Below are 23,832 nucleotides of genomic sequence, written 5' to 3' on the forward strand. Positions count from 1 at the left end.
GTGTGTGTTGTTTTTTTTTCCCTTTAGGAAGAACATTAATTAGTGAAATAAAAACTGAAAATGATGGGGGGGGGTGGTTCTCAGCAGCTCAATTAACAGCTGTGGAATGAGAAATGTTTAGTATTTTAGATCTGGGACCTTTCATCAGAATAGAGAGAAAAAGTTTGTTTTGGTAATAGAGGTGGTGATGGAGAGTGATTACTAGAACAATAGAATTAAAATTAATTGGGTAATAAGTTTATTATTGTCACATGTACCAAGGTACAGTGGAAAACTTTGTTTTGTATGCCATCTAGGCTGAGCCTTTCATCTAATCAAAAGTGTATTGAGATAGTACAAAATAATTTAAATAAAGTATTACAGTTACAGAGTAAGTGTGGGCAGACATTAAGGTACAAATCCACAACAAAGTGGATTGTAAAGTCACTTTAAGATGATATATGTAATTTATTGCTAATATTGTATAATCTACCGTAGTTTACTGAGAGGTCCAGCAGACCAGACAGCACAAATGGGGAAAAAAAATAAAAAGGATGACAGGCAGAAATGGCCTATTCTCATACAAAGAAAATGTCTGTTGTCTAAAGTTGAGAATTTGGTATTGGGTCATGCAGGCTACATGATGCCCAGACAGCATGTGGGGGAAGAAAGCAATGATAACATTGTGACTTTTGAATTGTTAATGATGAGGGAAGTTTTATTTTACCAAAAACACTAATAACAGGGTACAAAGGCAAAGTGGCAATGTTACTGAATTAATTCTTTACGCATCCTGCAATCGCTGTTAAATGCATCTGGTCCGCTTGCTTTTTCCCATCCATTGCTTGATTTCCAATGTTGTCAGCTGTTAACCATTTTTATTTGTAAAAGGCTTATCAAATTCCATTGTTCAGTGGCTATGGTGCACTTACCATGTGTATTTTATACATTATCACAAGTATTCACATTTTTGAATGTTATCTAAGATTATTCTTTGTACTTAGCAATTCAAAGTATTTTTCTATGGTTTCAATGCAAAAACCTGACTGAATGACCTAAGGTGTTGGTTGGAGGGTTAAACATTTCTCTTTCATGTAAGCTTCTTGCTAAGCTACATTGATTCAGTCATATGATGTCCAAAGAAATATGGTGCAAATCTAAACCAGCATCATTCTACTCATTAAAACCCTCATCATAATTGAGGTATGATCAGAAATTATGCTCAGATGACAGTGAAGGTAGTTCTAGTCTTGCTCCTGGTCTCTAAGAAGTCAATTGATATGTGGCTCTGAGGATTTAATCCAAAATGCACTACAATTTTACATACTAGTGTCATGGCCCATTCACTAAATCTTACCTCACTGACCTAAAAAGGAAGGGAAACATTCCATATCACAAAATCACATTGTGAATAATTTAATGTATTTTGTTCCAGGTATTGATTTCCATCCATACATTTATCACTTCATTTTTCAGGGGTAATACTTCTAATCTGTTTATGCTTGTTCCATATGTGTCTGCTTGCTTATCAGCTTTTTTAGCATTCATTTTTGTACAATTTTATAATTGCCTGTGTAAAATTTCCATAACACGCCTCTTGGTCAAATTCTTTTTCATATGAAGTAGACATTATGACTTGCCTGGCATATTTTGACTGCAATAATGTGCAAAAGTCTTAGGCACCCTAGCTATATATATGTGCCTAAGACTTTTGCACAGTACTGTATATACTTCAGGTCTTTGTGGATGCATTGTCATTTGGCTAAAGGATTGTTTTAATTCCAGAATGAAATTCAATGTTCGGTTTGCTTAATTGATAATTGTTCCACAAAGGCTGTCAAGCTAAATGCTGACCCTTCCAATGTCCATTTAACCTTGGGAATATCATCTACAGCTACTTAAACATCATTTGTCATTTATCTGTTTTCTCTCAGTATGAGTACCCAATTTTATTTAGTGTTATCTTACCAGCTTGTAGGTTTTTAATCCAACTAGTTGGATTCTGCATTGACATTTTTTTAATGAAAACAAAATTATCATCAAAATCTGGACCACAGGTTGAGCAGCTCCAAACTTTAACTAGTTATGTTTACATTTAAAGTCCGTTTAAATTTATTGTGTCTCTAACTTTGCACTTTGGTGCTAGGTTTTAGAATCAGAATCAAGTTTATTATCACCAGCATGTGATGTGAAATTTGTTAAGTTATCAGCAGCAGTTCAATGCAATACATAATCTAGCAGAGAGAGAAAGAAAAATAAATAAACTAAAGCATAATAATAAATAAACAAGTAAATCAATTACATATATTGAATAGGTTATTAAAAATGTGCAAAAACAGAAATACTGTATTTTTTTTAAGTGAGATGGTGTTCAAAGCTTCAATGTCCATTTACAAATTGGATGGCAGAGGGGAATAAGCTGTTCCTGAAACACTGAGTGTGTGCCTTCAGGCTTCTGTACCTCCTACCTGATGGTAACAGTGAGAAAAGGGCATGCTCTGGGTGCTGGAGGTCCTTAATAATGGATGCTGCCTTTCCTAAAGATGTCCTGGGTACCTTGTAGGCAAGTGCCCAAGATGGAGCTAACTAGATTTACAACCTTATGGAGCTTCTTTCGGTCCTGTGCAGTAGCCCCTCCATACCAGACAGTGATGCAGCCTGTCAGAATGCTCTCCACGGTACAACTATAGAAGTTTTTGAGTGTATTTGTTGACATGCCTAATCCCTTCAAACTCCTAATAAAGTATAGCTGCTCTCTTGCCTTCTTTATGATTATATCAATATGTTGGGATCAGGTTAGATCCTCAGAGATCTTGACACCCAGGAACTTGAAGCTGCTCACTCTCTCCACTTCTGATCCCTCTATGAGGATTGGTATGTGTTCATTCATCTTACCCTTCCTGAAGTCCACAATCAGCTCTTTCATCTTACTGATGTTGAGTGCCAGGTTGTTGCTGCAACACCACTCCACTAGTTGGCATATCTCACTCCTTACGCTTTCTCGTCACCACCTGAGATTCTACCAGCAATGGTTGTATCGTCAGCAAATTTGTAGATGATATTTGAGCTAAGCCTAGCCACACAGTCATGTCTATACAGAGTGTAGAGCAGTTATTATTTTGTGTCCTTCCATGCATGTTGTTTGGCTGGCATTCCACACCATGCTTCTTCATCATCAGTTTCTGATTTGCATTCAGTTTTCTATCCCTATACTTACACTTACTTATTACTCTTCCAAATTGCAGACCGTTACCCATTCACCCATTGACCAAATATCCTACCAGTTTCCCAGATTTAAATCTTTGAGGTCCTTAATCTGTTGCTCAGGTTTGGGGACCCAACATTCATTGTATCTGCTATCATATTTCTTGCAACAGTCATGAAACTGCAAAACCTCTCACATCTTGGAGAAGCAATTTTTCCAGCATAATGTTTGTTGCCCTTTCTACTGTGTGTGTTCTCCTAGCCCCATTCCCCATTCAATTCTGGTGGTTAGTTTCCAGCGACAAATTGAAATTGGTTTTGCTCAGATATCTTCTCTATCATGTAAACTACCTTAATAAGGCACTTGACCACAGGCACTGTGACCTCAATGGCTCTGGTATGGCTCACAACTCAATTTCCCACATTTTCTATTCCATTCTGTTGTGTCTCATACTCAAAATGTTCTCCACATTTGGCACATTGATATTTTAGCCTCTTGTAAGGTCTTTAACTTACTCTTCATCAAATTCTTAGCCCATCCTCTCCTTGGCCAATTTTGTTGTCGAGCGATGACTTCAGTGAATTTGTACCGACCAAAGCCTGTTTGACATGCTGTGTTGGTTTTTCGCCTTGGCTTTTCCTTTGAACTTTAAATCTCTCTCATGCATCTGTGGTCAGCTCCATCACAATTCCATCGCAGCAGTTATCAGGCAATTTCTGACTTTTTGTCGGTCACCTGCTTTTTTATGCTCAGCTCACTACCTTTTAACAGGAGGACTATTATCTGGGAATTGAATCACAATTTGAAGTGTTTTGATGCAGTTATATGAAAATTAATGTTCTATGATTAAATCAAAAAGTTGTCAAAATTTGACCAGGTGCCTGCACATTTAACAATTAGATTACAGGACACACAGAGTATTCTGTTGAAAATTGGCAGTTGAAATTTGGTCACATTTGTTTTATGCTGGCCACAAACACATGCATGTTTTGAAATGGGAAGTTGGGGAGGGGGGGGGGAATCCTCATCTCCCATTCAACTTTTTGAACTGAACCAGAAATCTTAGCATTCCTCCTGCTATATTTCATCCTAAGATAAACTGCAGACCTCTGCACCGTCACAATGATGACGGATTTCTACCTCTGTAAAAATACTATAGTTCAGCTGCTGAAGCTTGCAACCTTGGCTTTGTTACCCCCTTAATTGACTATTAATTCCTCTAAACCAGTGGTTCCCAACCTTTTTTTGGCCATGCCCCACCTAATCACCTCTAAAATCCTGATGCCCCCTGTGGTGATATATAATTCTTATTATTCAAAAAGTGAACTCCTGTTCACCTGGAGGAAGCCTAAAAGACCATTAACTTGGTTTAAACAAGCTTCCAAAGAACATGGCATTCATGAAAGAGAAAAATAAAAGAACCAAAGGACTGTTAAAGTTCTGAGGAAGAAATTACTAAGAAATTATTAAAAAAAAGAACAGTGATATTAAAATAATAATAATAATAAATAAATAAAACAATGCCGATTCGTTTCTACAGCATACAAAGACAGATACATCGTTTAAAAGAGATGACGCAATGTACACACCTTCACACCACCAAGAACCGAAAGCTACTGCAAAAAGCAGCATTGGCGCGACCTCGTACGAGTTTCTTATGCGTTTGGACGTTCATTCGTTCCTTCCTACATCAGTCAATTCATTAATTTAATTATGAAAGCCATTTGATGGTTGTAATGATGGTGATACACTATATATACAGTACATACGCAATTACACATGTACATACAAGTATTTTTATGTATGCATACTGTATATACACATATTTATTAACTTGCACACACACTCATACTCGCACAGACTAGAAAAAATTCACTGTTAATAACTCATTCTCGAATTGCCCCCCTTAAAAATCAAATTACCCCCCTGTGGGGCGTATGCCCCACGTTGGGAACCACTGCTCTAAACCCTTGCTTCCAAGCTGTCTGAGTCATCACAATTTCTTGTTCAACCATTGGTGGTTGCTGATGCACATGTTGACTCTCGGTTAAATGACATTCTAATTTAAGATCATCCTTACTTTCAAATCCCACTATGGCTTCATCCTTTTGTTACTCTGTAATCTTCCCCAGTCCTTTAATGCTTCAGTTTAACCAATTTGGGTGTTTTAAAAGCAATCAGTTTACTTGTTCCAAGTCTGTTTCCTTAGAAATGCTTGGCTACTTTATAGCTTGTGTTCACACGGGGTCTTTAATGCGGTGGAGTCTTAATGTAGACACTTCTCCACCCATGTATAGACACTTTAAATTAGGAACGCAGTAATCAATTATTTTTACAAGATTATACAACTCATTAGATTCAGAGGTCTTCCTCTCAGTCTGCCTTTGCAGAAAACAATCATGAGGGCAGAGAGGCTTTCTTGGTGGTAGGGTATTTTCATGGTGTGTTACTTTGGTGTTGTGTAGCAGTCCCTTGAGTCCTTTTGGAGAATCAAGAAGAAGCAGTTGTGGCTGCTGTCAGCTGTTGTGGAGAGGGTGTGCTTGGTTGAACAAATTGACAGTTGTGGCTAGAGTTGGTGTTGAGGGTCTCAGAAGGTCATAATCTTAAGGTTTAATATTTTATCTTGACAACTGGATGGTTTCCACTGCTAAATTCAATGACAATGAATGTCACTAGACTTGTTCAAGAACCTTAATACAATAGTGCATAAGACATATCCTCTTTGGCTGCAGGGGAAGTGCCGGAGGACTGGAGAATGGCAAATGTAGTTCCCTTGTTTAAAAAAGGTAATAGGGAGAAACCTGGGAACTATAGACTGGTGAGTCTTACGTCGGTGGTATGCAAATTACTGGAAAGGATTCTTAAGGATAGGATCTACGAGCATTTGGAGAAGTACAGTCTACTCATGGATAGTCAACATGGCTTTGTGAAGGGAAGGTCGTGCCTCACAAGCCTGATTGAGTTTTTTGAAGAGGTAACAAAAGAAATTGATGAGGGTAGGGCAGTGGATGTGGTCTACACGGACTTTAGCAAAGCATTTGACAAGGTCCCTCATGAGAGACTCATCCAGAAAGTTATGAGGCATGAGATAAGTGGAACCTTGGCTGTTTGGCTTAAAAGTTGGCTTAAAGGAAGAAAGCAGAGGGTAGTTGTGGATGGAAAGTATTCTGTCTGGAGGTCAGTGACTAGTGGAGTGCCGCAAGGATCTGTCCTGGGACCCCTGCTATTTGTGATTTTTATAAATGACCTGGATGTAGAGGTGGAAGGATGGGTGAGTAAGTTTGCAGATGACACGAAGATTGGAGGAGTTGTGGATGGAGCTGTAGGTTGTTAAAGGTTACAAGAGGATATAGACAGGCTGCAGAGTTGGGCAGAAAAATGGCAGATGAAGTTCAATCCGGGCAAGTGTGAGGTGATGCATTTTGGAAGGACAACCAGAAGACTGAGTACAGGATTGATGGTCAGTTACTTAAGAGTGTGGATGAACAAAGGGACCTTGGGGTTCAAATCCATACATCCCTCAAGGTCGCTGCACAGGTTGATAGGGTAGTTAAGAAGGCCTATGGGATGCTAGGCTTCATTAACAAGGGAATTGAGTTCAAGAGTAGAGAGCTCATGTTGCAACTCTACAAATCTCTAGTGAGACCGCACTTAAGAGTATTGTGTTCAATTCTGGTCACCTCATTATAGGAAGGATGTGGAAGCTATGGAGAGGATGCAGAGGAGATTTACCAGGATGTTGCCTGGTTTGGAGAACAAGTCATATGAAGCAAGGTTAGCAGAGCTGGGACTTTTCTCTTTGGAGCATAGAAGAATGAGAGGGGACTTGATAGAGGTCTACAAGATTATGAGAGGCATAGATAGGGTGGATAGTCAGTACCTGTTTCCCAGGGCATCAATAGCAAATACCAGAGGGCATATATACAAAATTAAGGGTGGGAAGGTTAGGGGAGACATCAGGGGTAAGTTTTTTTTACACAGAGGGTTGTGAGTACCTGGAATGACTTGCCAGGGATGGTGGTGGAGGCTAAAATATTAGGGGTATTTAAGAGCCTCTTGGACAGGCACATGGATGAAAGAAAAATAGAGGGTTATGGGGTAGTGTGGGTTTAGTACTTTTTTCTAAGGATTATATGGGTTGGCACAACATGGAGGGCTGAAGGGCCTGTACTGTGCTGTAGAGTTCTATGGTTCTATATCAAGAGCATAGGGAATCAAAAACTAGATTTTGTGTAAAAATATTTAACTGTTTTGTCATCAACCCATTAGAAACCTTAAAGCTTTGGAGTTCATTCCGTAGTTCCAAATGGGAAGACAAGAGATCAAATGTCAAGACAAGCTACCATAGTGCAATCCTGTTGGTGACTTGCATTTTTCTATCTGGGGAAAGTAGAAGAGCTGTATTTAATTTTATTTATTATGCACTTAAGTGTATTTTAAATAAAAAGAAATATGCAGATAGAAACTAAAAGCGTCCTTTAGATGGTGCTGTTGGTACAGATAAAAAAAAACTTTATCAGAGTGCACACATGTTACCGTACACAACCCTGAGATTCTTTTACTGCGAGCATCCTTAGCAAATCTATAGAACTGTAACTGTAAACAGGGTCAATGGACAACAAACTGCAAATGCAAAAATAAATAAACAGCAATAAATAACAAGATAAAAGAGTTCTTAAGTGACTGTAGGTCTCCCCTTTTGTTCAAGAGCCTGATGGTTGAAGGGTAGTAACTGCTCTTGAACCTGGTGGTGCGAATCCGAAGGCACTTGTACCTTCTACCTGAGGACAGCAGCGAGGAAAGAGCATGGCCTGGGTGGTGAGGATCTTCAATGACGGTTGCTGCTTTTCTACAGCAACATTTCATGTAGATGTGCTCAATGCTTGGGAAGGTTTTACCCATGATATAATGCACTGAGTTTACTACCTTTTATAGCATTTTCCGCTCAAACCAGGCCATAATGCAGCCAGTGAGCACACGTTCCACCACACATTGGTAGAAGTTTGCCAAGGTTCTCGATGACACGCCAAACCTCCGCAGACTCCTGTGGAAATACAGGTGCTGTTGTTCTTTCTTTGCAGTAGTATTTATATGATGAGCTCAGGACAGATGCTCTCAGATAATACAATTTAAAGTTACTGACCCTCTCCAACTCTGATCCTCCGATGATTACTGGCTCATGGACCTCTGGTTTCCCTTTCCTGAAGTCTACAAAGAGTTCCTTGGTCTTATTGACATTGTGTGAGAGGTTGTTACTACACAGCCAAATTTTCAATCTCCCTCTGTATTGGTGATTCATCGCCAACTTTGATACAACCCACAACAGTAGTGTCATCAGCAAACTTATATATGGTGTTGGAGCTGTACTTAGTCATGCAGTCATAGGTGTAAAGTGAGTAAAGCAGGGGGCTAATTACACATCCCTGTGGTGCTCCTGTGCTGATGGACATTGTAGAGGAGTTGTTTTTGCCAATCTGAACTGACTGGGACCTGCATGTGAGGCAATCCTGCTTCAAATTGTACAAGGGGTTATTGAGACACAGGTCTTGGAGTTTACTCATTAGAGTGGATGATAGTGTTAAATGCCAAGCTGTAATTGATAAAGAGCATCCCAATGGCCAGATATTCCTGGGTTGTGTGAAGAGCCAAAGAGGTAGCATCTGCTATAGACCTGATGCTTCAGAAGGTGAATTGGAGTGGATCCAAGTCACCACTCAGATAGGAGCTGATATGCTTCAATACCCACCTCTTAAAACACTTCATCACTGTGGATGTCAGTGCCACTGGGCGATAATCATTTAGATAGGTTATCACACTCTTCTTGGCACTGGTATGATTGAAGCCTGCTTGAAGCAGGTGGGTACCTCACACTGCCGGAGCGAGAGGTTGAAGATATCCATGAATATACCAGCCAGTTGGTCAGCACAGATCTTCAGTACTCGGAGAGGTACTCCGTTCAGACCAGATGTTTTCCTTGAATTCACTCTCTTGAAGGCGCCAGCATTTATTGTGTTTTAAATAATCCATATTGATTCATACAGGAAAAAGAAGATACAGGTTGAGCATCCCGTATCTGAAATGCTTGGGTCAGAAATGTTTCAGATTTTCGAAAATTTCCATCTATATAATGAGATATCTTGGGGATAGGACCCAAGTCCAAACACAAAATCCATTTACGTTACATACACAGCTTATGTGCAGCGAGTGTGAAGCTCACAGAGTGAACAGTCTGCAGATGGAGCACAGTCTTACGTGATGGAGCTCGGTCCTCCAGAGATTGTCGGAATTGAACGACCACCCCCGACTGCATCTTTAACTGGGTTATCCACCATCAGTTTCGAACAGCCACCCATTCCACAGCAACTACAACAGGAGGGGAGTAGTTTGATATATTTTTAATAATTTTGTGCATGAAACAACCATCTTCAATTTTCAGTGTGTTGTGAGAGATCTTTGCTTGTCTCATGATCAGCATACCATTAGAGCAGCATATGTTCACTCTGCTGAAGAAGCTACTCATTCAATACATGATCAAGATCTTCATTTTTAACTTTATGCAGTGTTTCTCTATTTTTCGTTAACCTCAGTTCCTTACATATGTGAGGTGACTTCTCAGAACTGTCGGTGGTACACAGAGTGCTGGGGATCGCCTGGGAGCCTTCCCAGCACCTTGTGGAGTTTTCAATTTGTGATGGCATGTCAGTGCTTGGGGGTTTTCGGATTTTGAAATTTCAGCTAAGGGGTACTCAACCTGTATTGTGAAGTTCTAAATGTTTCTATTAAATGATTATCACAAAATAAATTTTGTACATATTTGGAGGTTCAGCTGCTAAAATGTCCATTCAAAATTTATAGCAATAAATGTAATTGTCAAACATGGGCTGTTGGTTCAGCAATTGCATTTAATTTTTTTTTAAAGGAAGAAAAGTGCCATGTAAAAGTTGGAAAGTAGAACAGTAGAGCACTGGGCACACAGACATTTGGTCCACAGGGTTGTGCCAATCTTGATACCAATTTACACTATAAATGTCCTTCATTCCCTTTGTATAAGTGTGCCCATCCAAAGGCCTCTTAAGCTCCACAACACTGCTGCTAGTACACCCCCTAGTAACCCATTCCAAGTATCTACCGCTTCTTGAGTTTTTAAAAGCAAATTTGAGGGAGACCTGCTCCTCACATCACCTTTAATCTACAGTACTCTGCAAATCTCTTGGGCACATATATATAGCTAGATTACATAAGACTTGTGCACAGTACTGTAGTGATTGTATCTATTGCACTGTACTGCTGCAAAAAAAAACAAATTTCATGACATACGTGACTGATGATAAACCAGATTCTGATGTGGGTCTCTATTGTGGACTGAATGGGAAGAGAGAACATGGTTGGGAATAGCAGAAGGGAGAGGGGAGGGAGTGGGAAGCACCAGAGAGACATTCTGTAATGATCAATAAACCAATTGTTTGGAATCAAATGACCTTACCTGGTGTCTCAGGGCTGGGTGTGTCTGCACCCATGCTCCCCCCCCCCCAAAACCCTGGCACTCCTTCTCTGTCACCTATCCCACACCTTTTCTGCAGCCCCCCACCCTCACCATTCCCAACATCTTTTGCTCCCGCCAAATTGCAATTCGCTGTCCACTGTACATTGACAAAGACAGTATTGTGCAAAAGTCTTAGGCACACTAGATATATATATGTTGTTTTACATTCTGCCCTGTTTCAAGAACTCCTCTTGGATGCACTGAAGAAATCTCGCTCCATCTAAGCCTCTTGTATTAAGGAAGTTCTAGTCAATACTGGAGAGTCCCTACCATGACAACCCATTTCTTTCTGCACCTTTCTATAATATGTTCTTCCACTCTCAATGGCTTTGAGAAGGGTGGGACGGAGAGATGGCGCTATAGTATAATCTCATCAGCATAACCAAATCTTTTTAATTTCCAAACTCCACTCTAATTGCCTCTGTGGATAAACCCTCCAATGCGTCCTCTCTGAGAACTGTTGAGACATTCTCTCTTTTCAGTAGTGTAATCCTTCCATCTCTTCTTCCCCGCCTCCCCCCGCCCCCATCACATATAAAACTAACCAGGAACTTTGAGCTACCAGTCCTGTTCGTCACACAAACAGGTCTCTGTAATGGAAATGACATTGTACCTATGTACTGATCCAGCCTCGAAGTTCATCCTCTTCATCTCGCATTGAAATAAACACATTTCAGCCTATCGATCTCACCAGGTTTATTAACCTGTTCCTTGCTGTCTTTCCTCTCGGTCGTGCTTGTTATACCACCTTTCTTGCCTTCAAACCTCCCAGTGAGGATATTGATTTCCCTCCAGTTCAGATGCAAACAGTCTGGTTTGTACAGGTCCTACTTGCCATGGAAGAGGGCTCAGTGATCCATATTTTTAGCTAAGGTAGTGCAATAAGCAAACAGTGTAGCTGTTTTAAAACAGTGTCTGACTTGAAGACCAGTGCCTGTGGTGGACTTCAGTAAGGCCATTTGGAAGGCAACAAATTGGGACTTGACTGGCATAGCAGTAGTTGGAGATTGCTATTAAGTTTTCAGTAGAAGATTTGAGCCATTGAATGGTTACTCTTTAGAATCCAGTCATGATGTTGTGTACACAGATTAACTGGTTGCTGTCAAATTGGAAATAGATAAATATTTACAGGAGAAATATTGCAGGCACATGGAGAACAAGGCAGGGTGATTTGTATTAATTGGACAGCTCAGAAGACATATGACAGACAAGGGCAGCTTCCAGCATTTTGTTTCTGATAAGTTTATCTGATTTATCCCAGTTGCTGCTTGCTTCTCCTCCACTGTTCAATTGAATACAGCACCAGCACTGGCAGGAAACGAGGATATGTGTGGCCTCAGGAAGTTAATGTGGCGTTGATCATAAAGCACTGGCTGGGTCAAATGGAATCCAGCCCACTGCTACAGCTTTTGGTTTGAGGAAAATATAGGAGTTAAGTCATTGATTTTTGAGAAAAGTGGATCCTTTTTTATGCTCCCTCTGCAATGAAAATGCTGATGGATTTGGTTGTCATCTTAATTAGCCATTTTCTACTTTTGTTTTAGGCTATTGCAAGAGGAATCTATTTTGAAATAACATATTTTCCTGCTATTAATGATTCCACACTAAGAAGATACACCATTTCAAATGGAATCTGCCTGATAAATGTATGCAAAGGAAAGGTAAGGAGTGTTATTCAGATGTCTCAATGTTTAATTGAGATGAATATGGAGGAGCTCATACAAGTGTACAATTTTACTCGAGCATCCTTTCAGAAGCTGCTTTGGAATCAGAATTGGCTAGCCCACAAAAGGCAGAGGGTGATAGTAGATGTAGCTATTTGCCTTAAGGTCAGTGACAAGTGGTGCTCCCTTAGTGTCTGTTCTGGGACTCCTGCTCTTTATTCATGTTATAACTGACTTGGATGAGGAAGTGAAAGGGTGGGTTTAGAAGTTTGCAAATGACACAAAGGATGGTGGTATTGTGGATAGTGTAGAACAGTTTCCCAACTGTTTTTTTAGCCCAATGCCCCCCTAAAGCACTTTCATACTTGCCAACGCCCCTTTTAGGCACAATATACTTCCTGGCACCCCTATAGTGTAAAAACATGTCTACCATATTCTAACATCAGAGAAATGATTCTGCTTTAATTTTCCCTATGTCTTTAAACCTACACAGTACCTTTGCGTTGCACAACAGCTTCGAGATCAATGTGATCCTTGAGCTTGAGTTGAAATATCTGGTTCAAGTTATGACAGCAAAAGCTGTCCCCACACGTAACAATGTCCAAGTGATTTCTGTTTTTTGTGAGTCCGTGGTTCATTGTACTGAAGCCTCTTTCAACAAGGTAGGAGGATGGAAATGCAATAAAAAGCAGTTTGGTTCTTCTAAGACCAGGAAATGTCACGTGACAGTGTAGCCACATACCACAAAATCCAACATTTTTGAAAAGCATTTTTGCTTCTTCTTCATTCTGAATTTCAATAATATCTTCTTACAAGCTCTCTTCCTGTTCTTCCACCTTGCAAAAAAATAGGTTAACTACCCAGTTTGAAATTTCCAGATTGTTCAAATCCTTGAATCAATTCTGAAAATCCTTTAGTGACTGCAGGTGTAAGCAGTTGTCTTGCAAATCACTGTCTGTGACAGAGAGTGCTATACTTTCCATGCAGGGAAACTGTGAGGACATTCTTTTCCCAATGTTTTGCTTATATATTTCCAATTTTCCAATAAAAGTGAAATCGCACTTTTTGCCTGGATTAAATTGTAATTCTCACCCTGCAGTTTCATATTTAGAATGTTTATTTTGGGTGAGGAGTGATTTGATGGAGGTATATAAGATAATGAGAGGCAGAGGTAGAGTGGACAGCTAGCACCATTTTCTCAGGGCAGTAATAGCAGAGGACATTACTTAGCATGATTGAAGGAAAGTTTAGGGGAGATTTCAGAGGTAGATTTTTTTAAACAGTGGTAGGTGCTTGAAATACTGTACACTACTGGGGGTGGTAGTTGAGGAAGCAATAGAAACAGGGTTATGTGCTGTGTTGGAGGGAGGGGTTAGATTGATCATGGAGTAGGTCTATATAGGTCGGCATAATATCATTAACCAAAAGGCCTATGCTTTGCATTTTGTTATTGCTGATGATTATAGGGTTTTTCTGCATTCTATAATCATGAGCAATAAGAAAATCAAATTAATTTGCAAATGAGAGTGTTTGTGGTTATAGATATTCCATCTCCAGTACTGGGCCAAAACTCCAAAGTAAAAACATGAGGAGAATGGAAGTGGCACTCACTCACATTGCCATTCACTCCAATCTCTAGACTTCATGAAGAATTATTGAATCGCTAGCAAAACTGATGTCTATAATTAAGCTCCAGAATCATCTGTGTGTTCTATTAAACCTTGCTTTACTTTGTATTGCTATTAACCAGTGCACTGAATTGGAACTTTTGCTGCCTCACATTTGATCTTGTCCTGTTCTAACTGCATTACAATGTTAATGCATTGTGTTTTGTTAATATGCAGATCTTGAAAATGCAAAAGTATTTGTAAGGCCTGGAGTATTTTAATCTATTTGATTCTAAATCTTTGTAATCAATTAATCAAACTCATGGAGCCTCATTTTTTCCATTCTTCCCCTTTAGGTATACTAAATTTATCATGTCATAGTTGCCACTTAGATTAAGATCATTGTGCTACTTAAGAAAAGCCTACTGTGATCACCATAGCGATTAGCTTTCAATTAGCTTAGAGTGCTTTGGAGACCATTTTTTATAAACAACTCTAGCTCTTTAAATTGCTAATCATGTGAAGTTTCTGTGTATTCAATGGTATAGAAATCCTACAGTCTTGTATTTAAACTTGACAATATTTATGTTTGTACTATTTTAGAATATAATTGTGTCAAGTGCAACTGAAGAGGTACGTTTAATGATTTATTATCCAATATTGTGTCTTTAGAAATGAGAAAATTTGATTATACTTGCTTTCATGTCACAGAAATATTTTCTCCTACTGGAGTAGTAATATTTTCTACAGTAAGTTTATTTATTATAATCCCACCAGGAGCAGTGTACTTAATCAGCTAACTACAATTTAGTGCTTGCAGCAGCAGTTATTTCTAAAATGTTTTGAAGCACTGCTGAATAAGTTGATGTTCTTGAAGTTAATGATGTTGCAGTTTGGTTTCCCCCATACTTACTATCATTTTGTCCAGATTTGAAGAGGCCTACCTCACTAACCGTCTGCATCCTCTGGTTCAGTGGCATGGTCTTGTTGGTGCGTCAGCCTTTGGTGTTTCAGTGTTGGATCTTTGCCCCCAAAATGTCTCTAACATTCAGCAAAGCTGGGGGCAGTATTTTCTGCTGTAATGTATATTTGGTCTTAATTTTTAAATGTTTATTTAGAGTCATTGAAAAACTTAAATTCTTTACAGAATTATTTGGATTGATTTTAAGAAATAAAATTTTAGTTTGAATCATATAAGACTTCAAAGCACAATAATTTCTAATGATTTCCCTTCCCCTTGGAACCTAAATTTTCAATATTTCACTGTTGAAATAAGGCAAATGCACTAAGACTATTGTCTGTCACCATATTAGAGGTGGATAGTAAATGTGACCCTTTTCAGTTGCCCAAACCATAGTAATAAATACCCAAAATTTTACATGCTAAAAATGTTTTCTAAGTCAGAATATTAATGCTTTTTTTTTTTTTGCAGTTTTTGGGACTGAGAGGACCATATGATATTTCTAACTTGTATCCTTTAACAAAAATGTTTGTGGATATTAATGGTGTACAGCTTGCATTGAGTTTATTCATATGCATCCTCTATCTGTAGCCATGTTCCTTTACTGAAACAAAAGCAGCTTCTCAGTTCAGTTCTTGTGTGTAAGGGTACATTTCATGAAATAACTTTTAGAGCAATTTGCAGATTACAATGTAAAGCAAAGACAGAGGCTTTTCCTCCATTACAAACCACCTTCTTGGGCTCTTCCTTCCTGACTGCATCAATTAAAACTACAAGGAGTTCCTTAAGTTTTGGGTCAAACTGATTTGTTCAGCTCACTCTGCTTCTGACCCTCCTCCTTATCCTACCTATCCAAAGTTTCAGGCATCACCCCCGAGTTTGTCTCAAACTTGAATCTCTCTTCATTCCTTCCTGTCTCTCTGAATTCTCTTTACCCACAAGACCCATCACCTGCTGCATTTTTTTTTAAACTGAACAGCTCAGCACCCAATTTCTCTTTCTGTTTTACCTGTGGTTAATGTTGTTCACAGCTCACTTTCCTTGCGTGCAGATCCTTCTTCAAATCTGCTACTTTGCCTTTAAGTTACAAGATAGGATGTTTTTGGCAAGGCCAGTATTGGTTGCCTGTCCCTAATTGCGCTATGATAATAGTGATTAGTGGGCTGTCAGCTTGAATTACTGCATTTTGCTGTGAGCAGGATGTATTAGTTTATGGGATCCCATGAGGAAAATAATTGGTCATGGGGTAGGGTGAGGGGAGGGGGTGTATCTGGTGTCAAGGGTTTGCAGGTTTGGACCTGCTGCCTGCCCTTGGTGGAAATTGTATAACTAGAAGCTGCAGTTGAAGTACTGATGCATAACTCCAAGGTGATTTGCTGCATTCACTGCAGACAATGTGCTAATTGTGAAGGATGTGGATGGGAAGATGCTGGGTGTGGTGATAATAATAAGTGAGCTGCTTGATTTACATTTTTGGAGCTGCATTCATCCAGGCATGAGGAATTCTTTCATCATGCTCCGGATGTACCACGCAGTTGGTTGCGAGGTAAATCATTTCAAGTTGTAGAATAAGACGTCACGGAAACAGGCCGTTGGGGCCAACTGGTCCATAGCAACCAAGAGACCTATCTGAGCTAGTCCTGTGTGCCCATGCGTGGTTATATCACTGTAAATCTTTCTTTTCCACATACTTGCCCAAGTGCCTTTTGAATGACACTTGGAGATTAAAGTACTTGCCCTAAACACTTGCTGTCAGCACATTCTGTATACTAGGTAAAAATGTTGCCCTTTGAGTTTTTATAAAATCTCCCTCCTTACACTTAAGCTCACTACTTCTTGATTACCCAGCCTTGGGGGAGAAAGACTGTACACTCTATCAATGCCACTCATCGTGTTACGCACCTCTATAAAGATCACCCCTTATTCTCCTGTGCTCAGCCTTTCTCCGTACTCTAGTCTCGGAAACGTGCTTGCAAATCTCCCCTGCACTCTCTCCAGATTAATGACCTCTTTCCTGTAGCAGAGTGACCAGAACTGGGCATAATATTCCAAATACAGCCTCACCAGCATCTTGACAAATGTCACATAACAGTTCAACTTCCCTGGACCTTCCTGTTCACTATGAAAATCTTTCTCTCATTTGTCTTCCCAGATGCAACTTCTTGCATTCATCTAAAGTTACTTGCAACAGGATATCAATGTCTCTTGACATCACACCAGGGTAGCTCATTCAGAAGTTACTGATCAGAGTGACTCTGGATATTGGTGATGAAGATTTAGCAATATCAATACAATTGAATGTCATTTGTAGCCAACTAGGATCATTACCTAATACTTAATAAATGTTACTTCTCCCTTTTCAAGTCATGCCTGAATATTATCCATATCTTAGTGTATTCTTCAAATTTTAAGATTTGAAAATGGATTTGAATTTTCTGCCATCATTGGCAAACATCCTCACTTTCAACACAATTGAAGGAATCTAGTTGATGAAACATCTGAACGTGATTCAGTGATCTACTTCTGTAACGAGATACCCAACCCTAGGTTAGTGCTCAGTTAGTTATCCGGGGAATAACTATTCAAAATGTAGATGTATTTAGGATGGTATTGAGAATCCCATCTGTGTATGTGAAGGGCACAAATCCAAAAGGTAGCAAAAGGAGTGCATCACCTCAAACTATCCATCCCCTTGTGGCCCTGTGGGGAGTCTGCATTTCCCACATTACCCTTATCAACAGCCTAAAAAAATAACCAACTTGATAAAGGCAGTTTACTTATGATTTTTGAGAAGAAGAGAATTAAATAGATTGGTTTGTAGTTAGAATCCAGTAATTACAGCCTTCAAAGGAGCCAACAATATGGGAGAAATGGGGATTTGGTTTTGCTGAGGGGCATAGATATCAATTCAAAAATAAGATCTCAAGGTGCACTGTTGAGGAGATATCTCAAAGATCATATCTGTTAGTTGATGAACAGTTAAAGGCATGAAAATTAAGTCATGCTCTGTAATGGAAACATTTGATTTGCTTATGTCTTGATACAGAAAATAATATGGAAGCAAAAAAGAATTGATTTCTTCTCTATTAGGACAGGAATAAATAATTGTCATCAATATGATAATGTACTATATACATGGTGCCTCCAATCTGTAAATCATGAGAGGAATACCTAATGAAAAACTTGCCTTTGAATGTTGCTTTGCATAGAGCAAATTTTTCTACTGCTTTGTAAAATATTTGTCACAGGAACAAACTTGTTGCTTTGGTACGTAAAGTTACAATCCTTGACTAAGTTACTGAAAGTGGAATGCTTTTTGGCCTATCTGAAGGAGATGCCAAAGCTGCTATATCAACAAACTGCAGAGCTGTCCTTCTGCATGGACGTGAGTAAATGCACTCAATTTGTTATGTTCTTACTCACTCAGCTAAGCTGAGCAAAATTGATTAAGGTACCTTGTTTATCTATTTCTCTACTAAATTATTATTTCAGTTTTTATAGTCTGCATGTTTCAAATTAATAAAATAAACAGAATGGTAGAGCAAATGTAATCACGCAAATGCACCAGGACTAATGTCTGTCACCAGATCAGATGCGGATAGTAAATGCAGCAGTTCATATTAGCAAGTAGTTTTATTGGATGTTTTACTAGGAGCTCATCCTATATGGAATTATGGAGAGAGCCCAATATCCTGCAGTTTGATGAGACAATATCGTACACTAGCGTCTAGCAGCTGGATACATTTAATAATCTAAGCTTAGACTTCCCTTTCATAGGATACTGCATCAATTCTGAAGTGCTCAAATTAGCAATCTGTTAATTCTTCTTTAATTAAACCAACTGATTGCCACATTTCAACTTGAATAAAAGCAACATGTTGAAAATCAAAAATAAAAATGAAAAAAGTTGGAAACACTCAGAGCTGTCTTATCTGAAGAGAGAATCAGAGTTAATGTTTTAGGTTTTTATCTTGCATGTTGTGTATCTAATACTGAGATGATGTTCAATAAGCTTTGTTGAGCTTCGTCACAACAGTGTAGGAGTGTAAGGGTATAAATTCAGAATGGCAGTGGGCCAGAACATTGAAGTAGAGGTTAGCTTATGTAGAAGAGGCTCTCAGTGCAATCCCTTCTAAACCCTGATGATAGACACTGTTCTCAGCAACAGTCTAAATATATTATTACTTTGAATGAGATTATGGAGGTCTGGCAGGATTTGATAGGACAAGAAGGTACTGTGAAGGAAGGAAGAATGGTTCTTTGGGATGAAGAATGTTTTTCACCATTATCATGGGAGAACCAATGCTATTAAAGTACTGTCATGTGAGGAGAAGAGTTGGTGGAATTAGTCTGGACAAAGCTGAGAGGAAGGAGAATCATGTTGTGGTTCTAAGCAGTGGGAGCTGAGGAGTGGAGAGTAAGATTGTAATGAGAATAGCAGTAAATTGAGTATTTCCTTGAATTGGCCGGTAGGGGAAATCTTGGTTAAGGATTTAAATAAACAATATATTGGAAGCTTTGAAATGAGAGGTTACTGGAACTAAAACAGATACAATGGATAAGAAGGACTGAGAAGCTGTTTGGGAAAAAATATGATCAAAGCAGCTGTGGGAATCGATGCGTTTACAGTGGACATTGGTCAATAGCATTTCTCCAAAAGGTGGGGGGGGAATAGAAGAGTTAAAGATAGCTCAAAGACAGGTCTTTGTAACGGTATAGTAAAGGTAGAAATTGAAACCAATATTGCTGAAATATTCAGATCAAGAATAAGAAATGTCAGTAATCTTGCCTTTGTACTCTTAACAAGGATGTAAGACTGGTAGCAAATACAGTGGATTCTGGTTAATTGGGACAATGTGGGACCAGTACACTTTGGCCCAATTAAGTGACTAGCTAAACTTAACGAAATAGTTTAAAATAGTTTAAAAGTATAAAAAAGATTAACTAAATAACTAATTATGTATTTAAATAAAATACAGAACAAATAACACTACCAATGCTACTACTGGACTATAAAACTGCATTAGTTCCTAATAGCTTTCAACGGAGAAATTCTCCAATATACACTACCGGGTTCTTTTGATTGATCGTAAATGAACAAAATCAGTACAGAGTTGTAGTGTAGATAAGAACTGCCTTCATATAATGCTTTCAATGATTTCATCCTCCAAATCTTCATTTTCATTGTAACATTCAAGGTGATTATCAAAACCTTCAAATTCTTAATAGTTCCTAACTTGTTGAAGTAGTGAAATTGTTTCATTTTCACTCCCTGCCGCATCTGGCATCTCGAAGCCTGAATGCTTAAAACTATAGTGAGCAAATCAGTTCTGAATTGTCTTATTGCTTATTTCTTGCTAATTATCAGTGCCAAAAATCACTACTTTTTCAATACAAACATACTCAACTAACGCTATTTAAAAACTGTTCACAGTGTAGTGCCTAATGGCCACAAAAGTGCACGCAACTGATGCTAATTAGAAACCATTCAGCAGCAATATTCGGCCCCATTGTGGCAGTGTCTCAAATAAACAAAGGGAATCCCACCAAATTTCTCTATTAGTTTTTTTTTCTTTAAGAGTTAGCCCAAATAAGCGGCTGCCCCAATTATCCAATGGCCCAGTTAGCCGGAATCCACTGTATATTGCTGACATCCCTGAAATAGGACTTAAATGATTATCTTGTCAACACTTTTTACTTGAAGGAAGTAGAGTTCCTTTTTCAATATAAGAATATGTTGAATTAAGTAACTACGGTATGGTGATGGATTTTGACTAATTGACTTTTTTTTTGTTCACAAGGGGGTTTGGGTCATTCAAGCCTTTACCATGTGAGATGGGTCTGTAAGGAATTGGGTGTGTACATAGTGAAAGGGAGAAAGGTCCAAGAAACTGACGAGTGGCAAGAAGTATCTAGAACCAGAGAGAGATGGAAAGTACTAAGAGTAGAATTTTAATTTGGAATCTGAATAGAACAACCTGAAACCAGAGATGCCAATTAATGAGATGTTGCTACGAAAATGAGGTTTAGAGAAAACCTGATGAAAACAGAAAGGAAGTAAACCAGTGGAAGCAGGCATGGAAGGATTTCCATATGTCTCTTAATGCAGAACTAAATTCCCTGGGATGGGCGTCATGTATATAATACCACACACACACACTAAAATATAAGGTATATACATACAAATGAATGGCTTTGATCAATTTAACTGGGAATTTTTATTGGTGAATCACATGCTCCTTTTCTCACAGTGGAGCCCAAAAAATAGGGAAAATTGTAAAGCATGAAAAACTAAAAATTCAAAAACTTGAAATGTCAGTGGTTCAAAAGTATTCATCCCGCTTTGCTTCAGTACTTAGTTGAACCACCTCTTGCAGCTATTACAGCCAGTACTCTTTGTAAATAAGTCTCTATTAGCTTTGCGCAAAGGGATGCAGTAAGAGTGACCATTCCTCCTTGCAAAATTGCTCAAGCTGTGCCAGGTTAGTTACAGTGGACAGTAATCTTGAGGTTTTCCCAGAGATGTTCAATCAGGTTAAGGTCAGGAGTCTGACTGGGCCAGTCAAGGACATCAATTTTCTTCATTTGAAGCCACTCCATTGTTGCTCTGGCAATGTGCTTTGGGTTATTGTCCTGTTGAAAGATGATTTTCTTACCCAGTTTAAGCTTTCTGGCAGAGGCTAGCAAGTTTTTATCCAGGATCTCTCTTATTTAGCAGCATTCATCTTCGCATAAATCCTGACCAGATTTCCAGACCATACTGCTGAAAAGCATCCCCATAGCATGATGTTACCTCTACCATACTTTACAGTAAGGATGGTGTTACCAAGCTGATGTGCAATATTAGATTGATGCCACACATGCTGCTTTGTGTTGAGCCAGAAAGCTCTGCTTCAGTCTCATCTGACCACAAGACCTTCTTCCACATCTTTACAGTCTTGTCTAAGTGATTCTTTGCAAAGCCTTGAAGGGCAAGGATGTGTGGTTTTTTTTAGCCAGGGCTTCTTCCTTGCCACTTTTCCATAAATACCCATTTTGTGCAAAGTCGTGGAGATTGTAGGGCCATGAACTTCATCTCCTGTTGCAGCCACTGACTTCTGCAGCTCACACAGAATGACTTGGCGTCACAGTAGCTTCTCTTAGAAGTGCCGTTCTTCTCCAGTTCTTAAGACCTAGGTAGTATGGCCGTGGTTCCTTTTTTCCACTTTTTTGCAATGGACCGTACTGAGCTTCGCGGTATGTTCAGTGACTTTGAGATGGTCCGTCCCAGATTTGTGCTTCTTTATTATCATTTCCCTGACTTCTCTTGAATGCTGTTTTGTCTTCCTTTTGGTTCGGCCTGATGAAAATCTAACAGACTGTTGGACCTTACAAAGAGAGGGGTGATTTATTCTTATAAATTCATTAAAAATGGGTGATCTGCCAGTTTTTTACATGAACAAATTAGGTGAGTTGGGAAGGTAATGCATAGTTTTGCACCTGAGGGAAGTATTTACAAAGGGGATAAATACTTTTTCAGCTTTACTATCTTGGATTTTAATTTTAATAAATTGTTCACAGGTTTTGGAAATTTTCTTTTGATTTGACATGATACACAATGTTTTATAGATTAGCTGAAAAAATCCAATGTCAATATTTTAAAAGCGAAAATAGTTATTGGAGCTGAACAGCTCTGCGTGTGTGTGTGTGTGTGTAATATATTTGTAAATATCTTATTACATGAAATGCAATAAAGTTTGCCGTTGAAATACATTTTTAAAATTTTAGTTTTAGAAAAATTGACTTTCATAACCTCAGAACTTTCCAATGCATTTCGTAGATGGTGAAGTACTTTTGAAGTATTGAACTCTTGAAAAGTGGAAACTGCAACAACCAGCTTCTTTACTTCTGTTGGGAATCGTGTCCAATGAGAAAAATCTGGTTTTTAGACTTATAATTAGTTGCCTCAAGACTTTTCTGGTTGTATGGAGTACAGTATATCAGACTCAAGGGGCTGAATATGAATGATATTTTACAGAGGTTATGGACACAATTTAATTAATATGAAGCCTAGGGGAAATTAGTATACTGACTCTACAATTTCTCTTTAATTTAACATCTCTAAATTGTCATATAACCATATAACAATTACAGCCCAGAAACAGGCCAACTCGGCCCTTCTAGTCCGTGCCGAACACTTACACTCACCTAGTCCCACTGATCCACACTCAGCCCACTCATGTCTTATTGCAATCTGCAAATCAGCAGAAATACATAGAAATTGGCTGCTTCTTCTCAACGTTGGTTCCGTAAGAGACCTTGCATTAAAATCTCTATTGCCTAATTTTACTATACAGAAACCAGGAAAACTGCATTAGGTGTGATCTACACTACAAGAAAAGTTACAGCAACTGAAGATAGAGAAGAAGGAAGGCCTTGTTCCAAGAAAGCCAGGACTGAAAGTAACCGATGATGGGATGAAAACCTTGTTATTACCTAAATTTCATTTACTCTACAAATATGAAAGTATGTCCATATTTTTCTGAATAGTGATCTAACAACATTGTGCTGTTGAAGTAACTTTTTAAATTGACATTAGATATTTCAGCCATCAAAAATGAACTTCAGAGTTCATAATTAAGTTTTACAACCAGTTAGGTGCAGTGTTAACTCAAAATAATATTCTGTCAATTCTGAATTCCAAGCTGTGAGAAATTCAAAGATGGAAACAAATAAGACAGGGAAATAGTGAATAATTTTTTTTTAATAAGGACCACATTTTGGTTTAGTTTCTTCCTGAGTATTTCTAAGGCAATAATATGTTCCTATATATATAAAATATGTATTTCATGCAAAAAAACTGTTCCATGGATGGATCACGAAAAAGGTGGGAG

The 23,832-nt window shown here is 38.7% G+C and overlaps 1 protein-coding gene across 1 annotated transcript in view; it reads left to right on the forward strand.

The window, feature by feature from the left end:
* rpp30 (ribonuclease P/MRP 30 subunit) overlaps nt 1-23,702 on the forward strand; it is a 37,232-nt gene extending 13,530 nt beyond the window's left edge. The window contains exons 7-11 of the mRNA XM_073027421.1: nt 12,272-12,388; nt 14,602-14,631; nt 15,431-15,468; nt 18,265-18,344; nt 23,296-23,702. Of these exons, the coding sequence (XP_072883522.1) occupies nt 12,272-12,388; nt 14,602-14,631; nt 15,431-15,468; nt 18,265-18,344; nt 23,296-23,411 (381 nt within the window). The 3' untranslated portion in view covers nt 23,412-23,702. The remainder of the gene's footprint in view (nt 1-12,271; nt 12,389-14,601; nt 14,632-15,430; nt 15,469-18,264; nt 18,345-23,295) is intronic.
* The last annotated feature ends 130 nt before the right edge of the window (nt 23,703-23,832 follow it).

Source organism: Hemitrygon akajei, chromosome 23, assembly GCF_048418815.1.
Source record: "Hemitrygon akajei chromosome 23, sHemAka1.3, whole genome shotgun sequence".
In the NCBI taxonomy this organism is placed as follows: Eukaryota; Metazoa; Chordata; class Chondrichthyes; order Myliobatiformes; family Dasyatidae; genus Hemitrygon; species Hemitrygon akajei.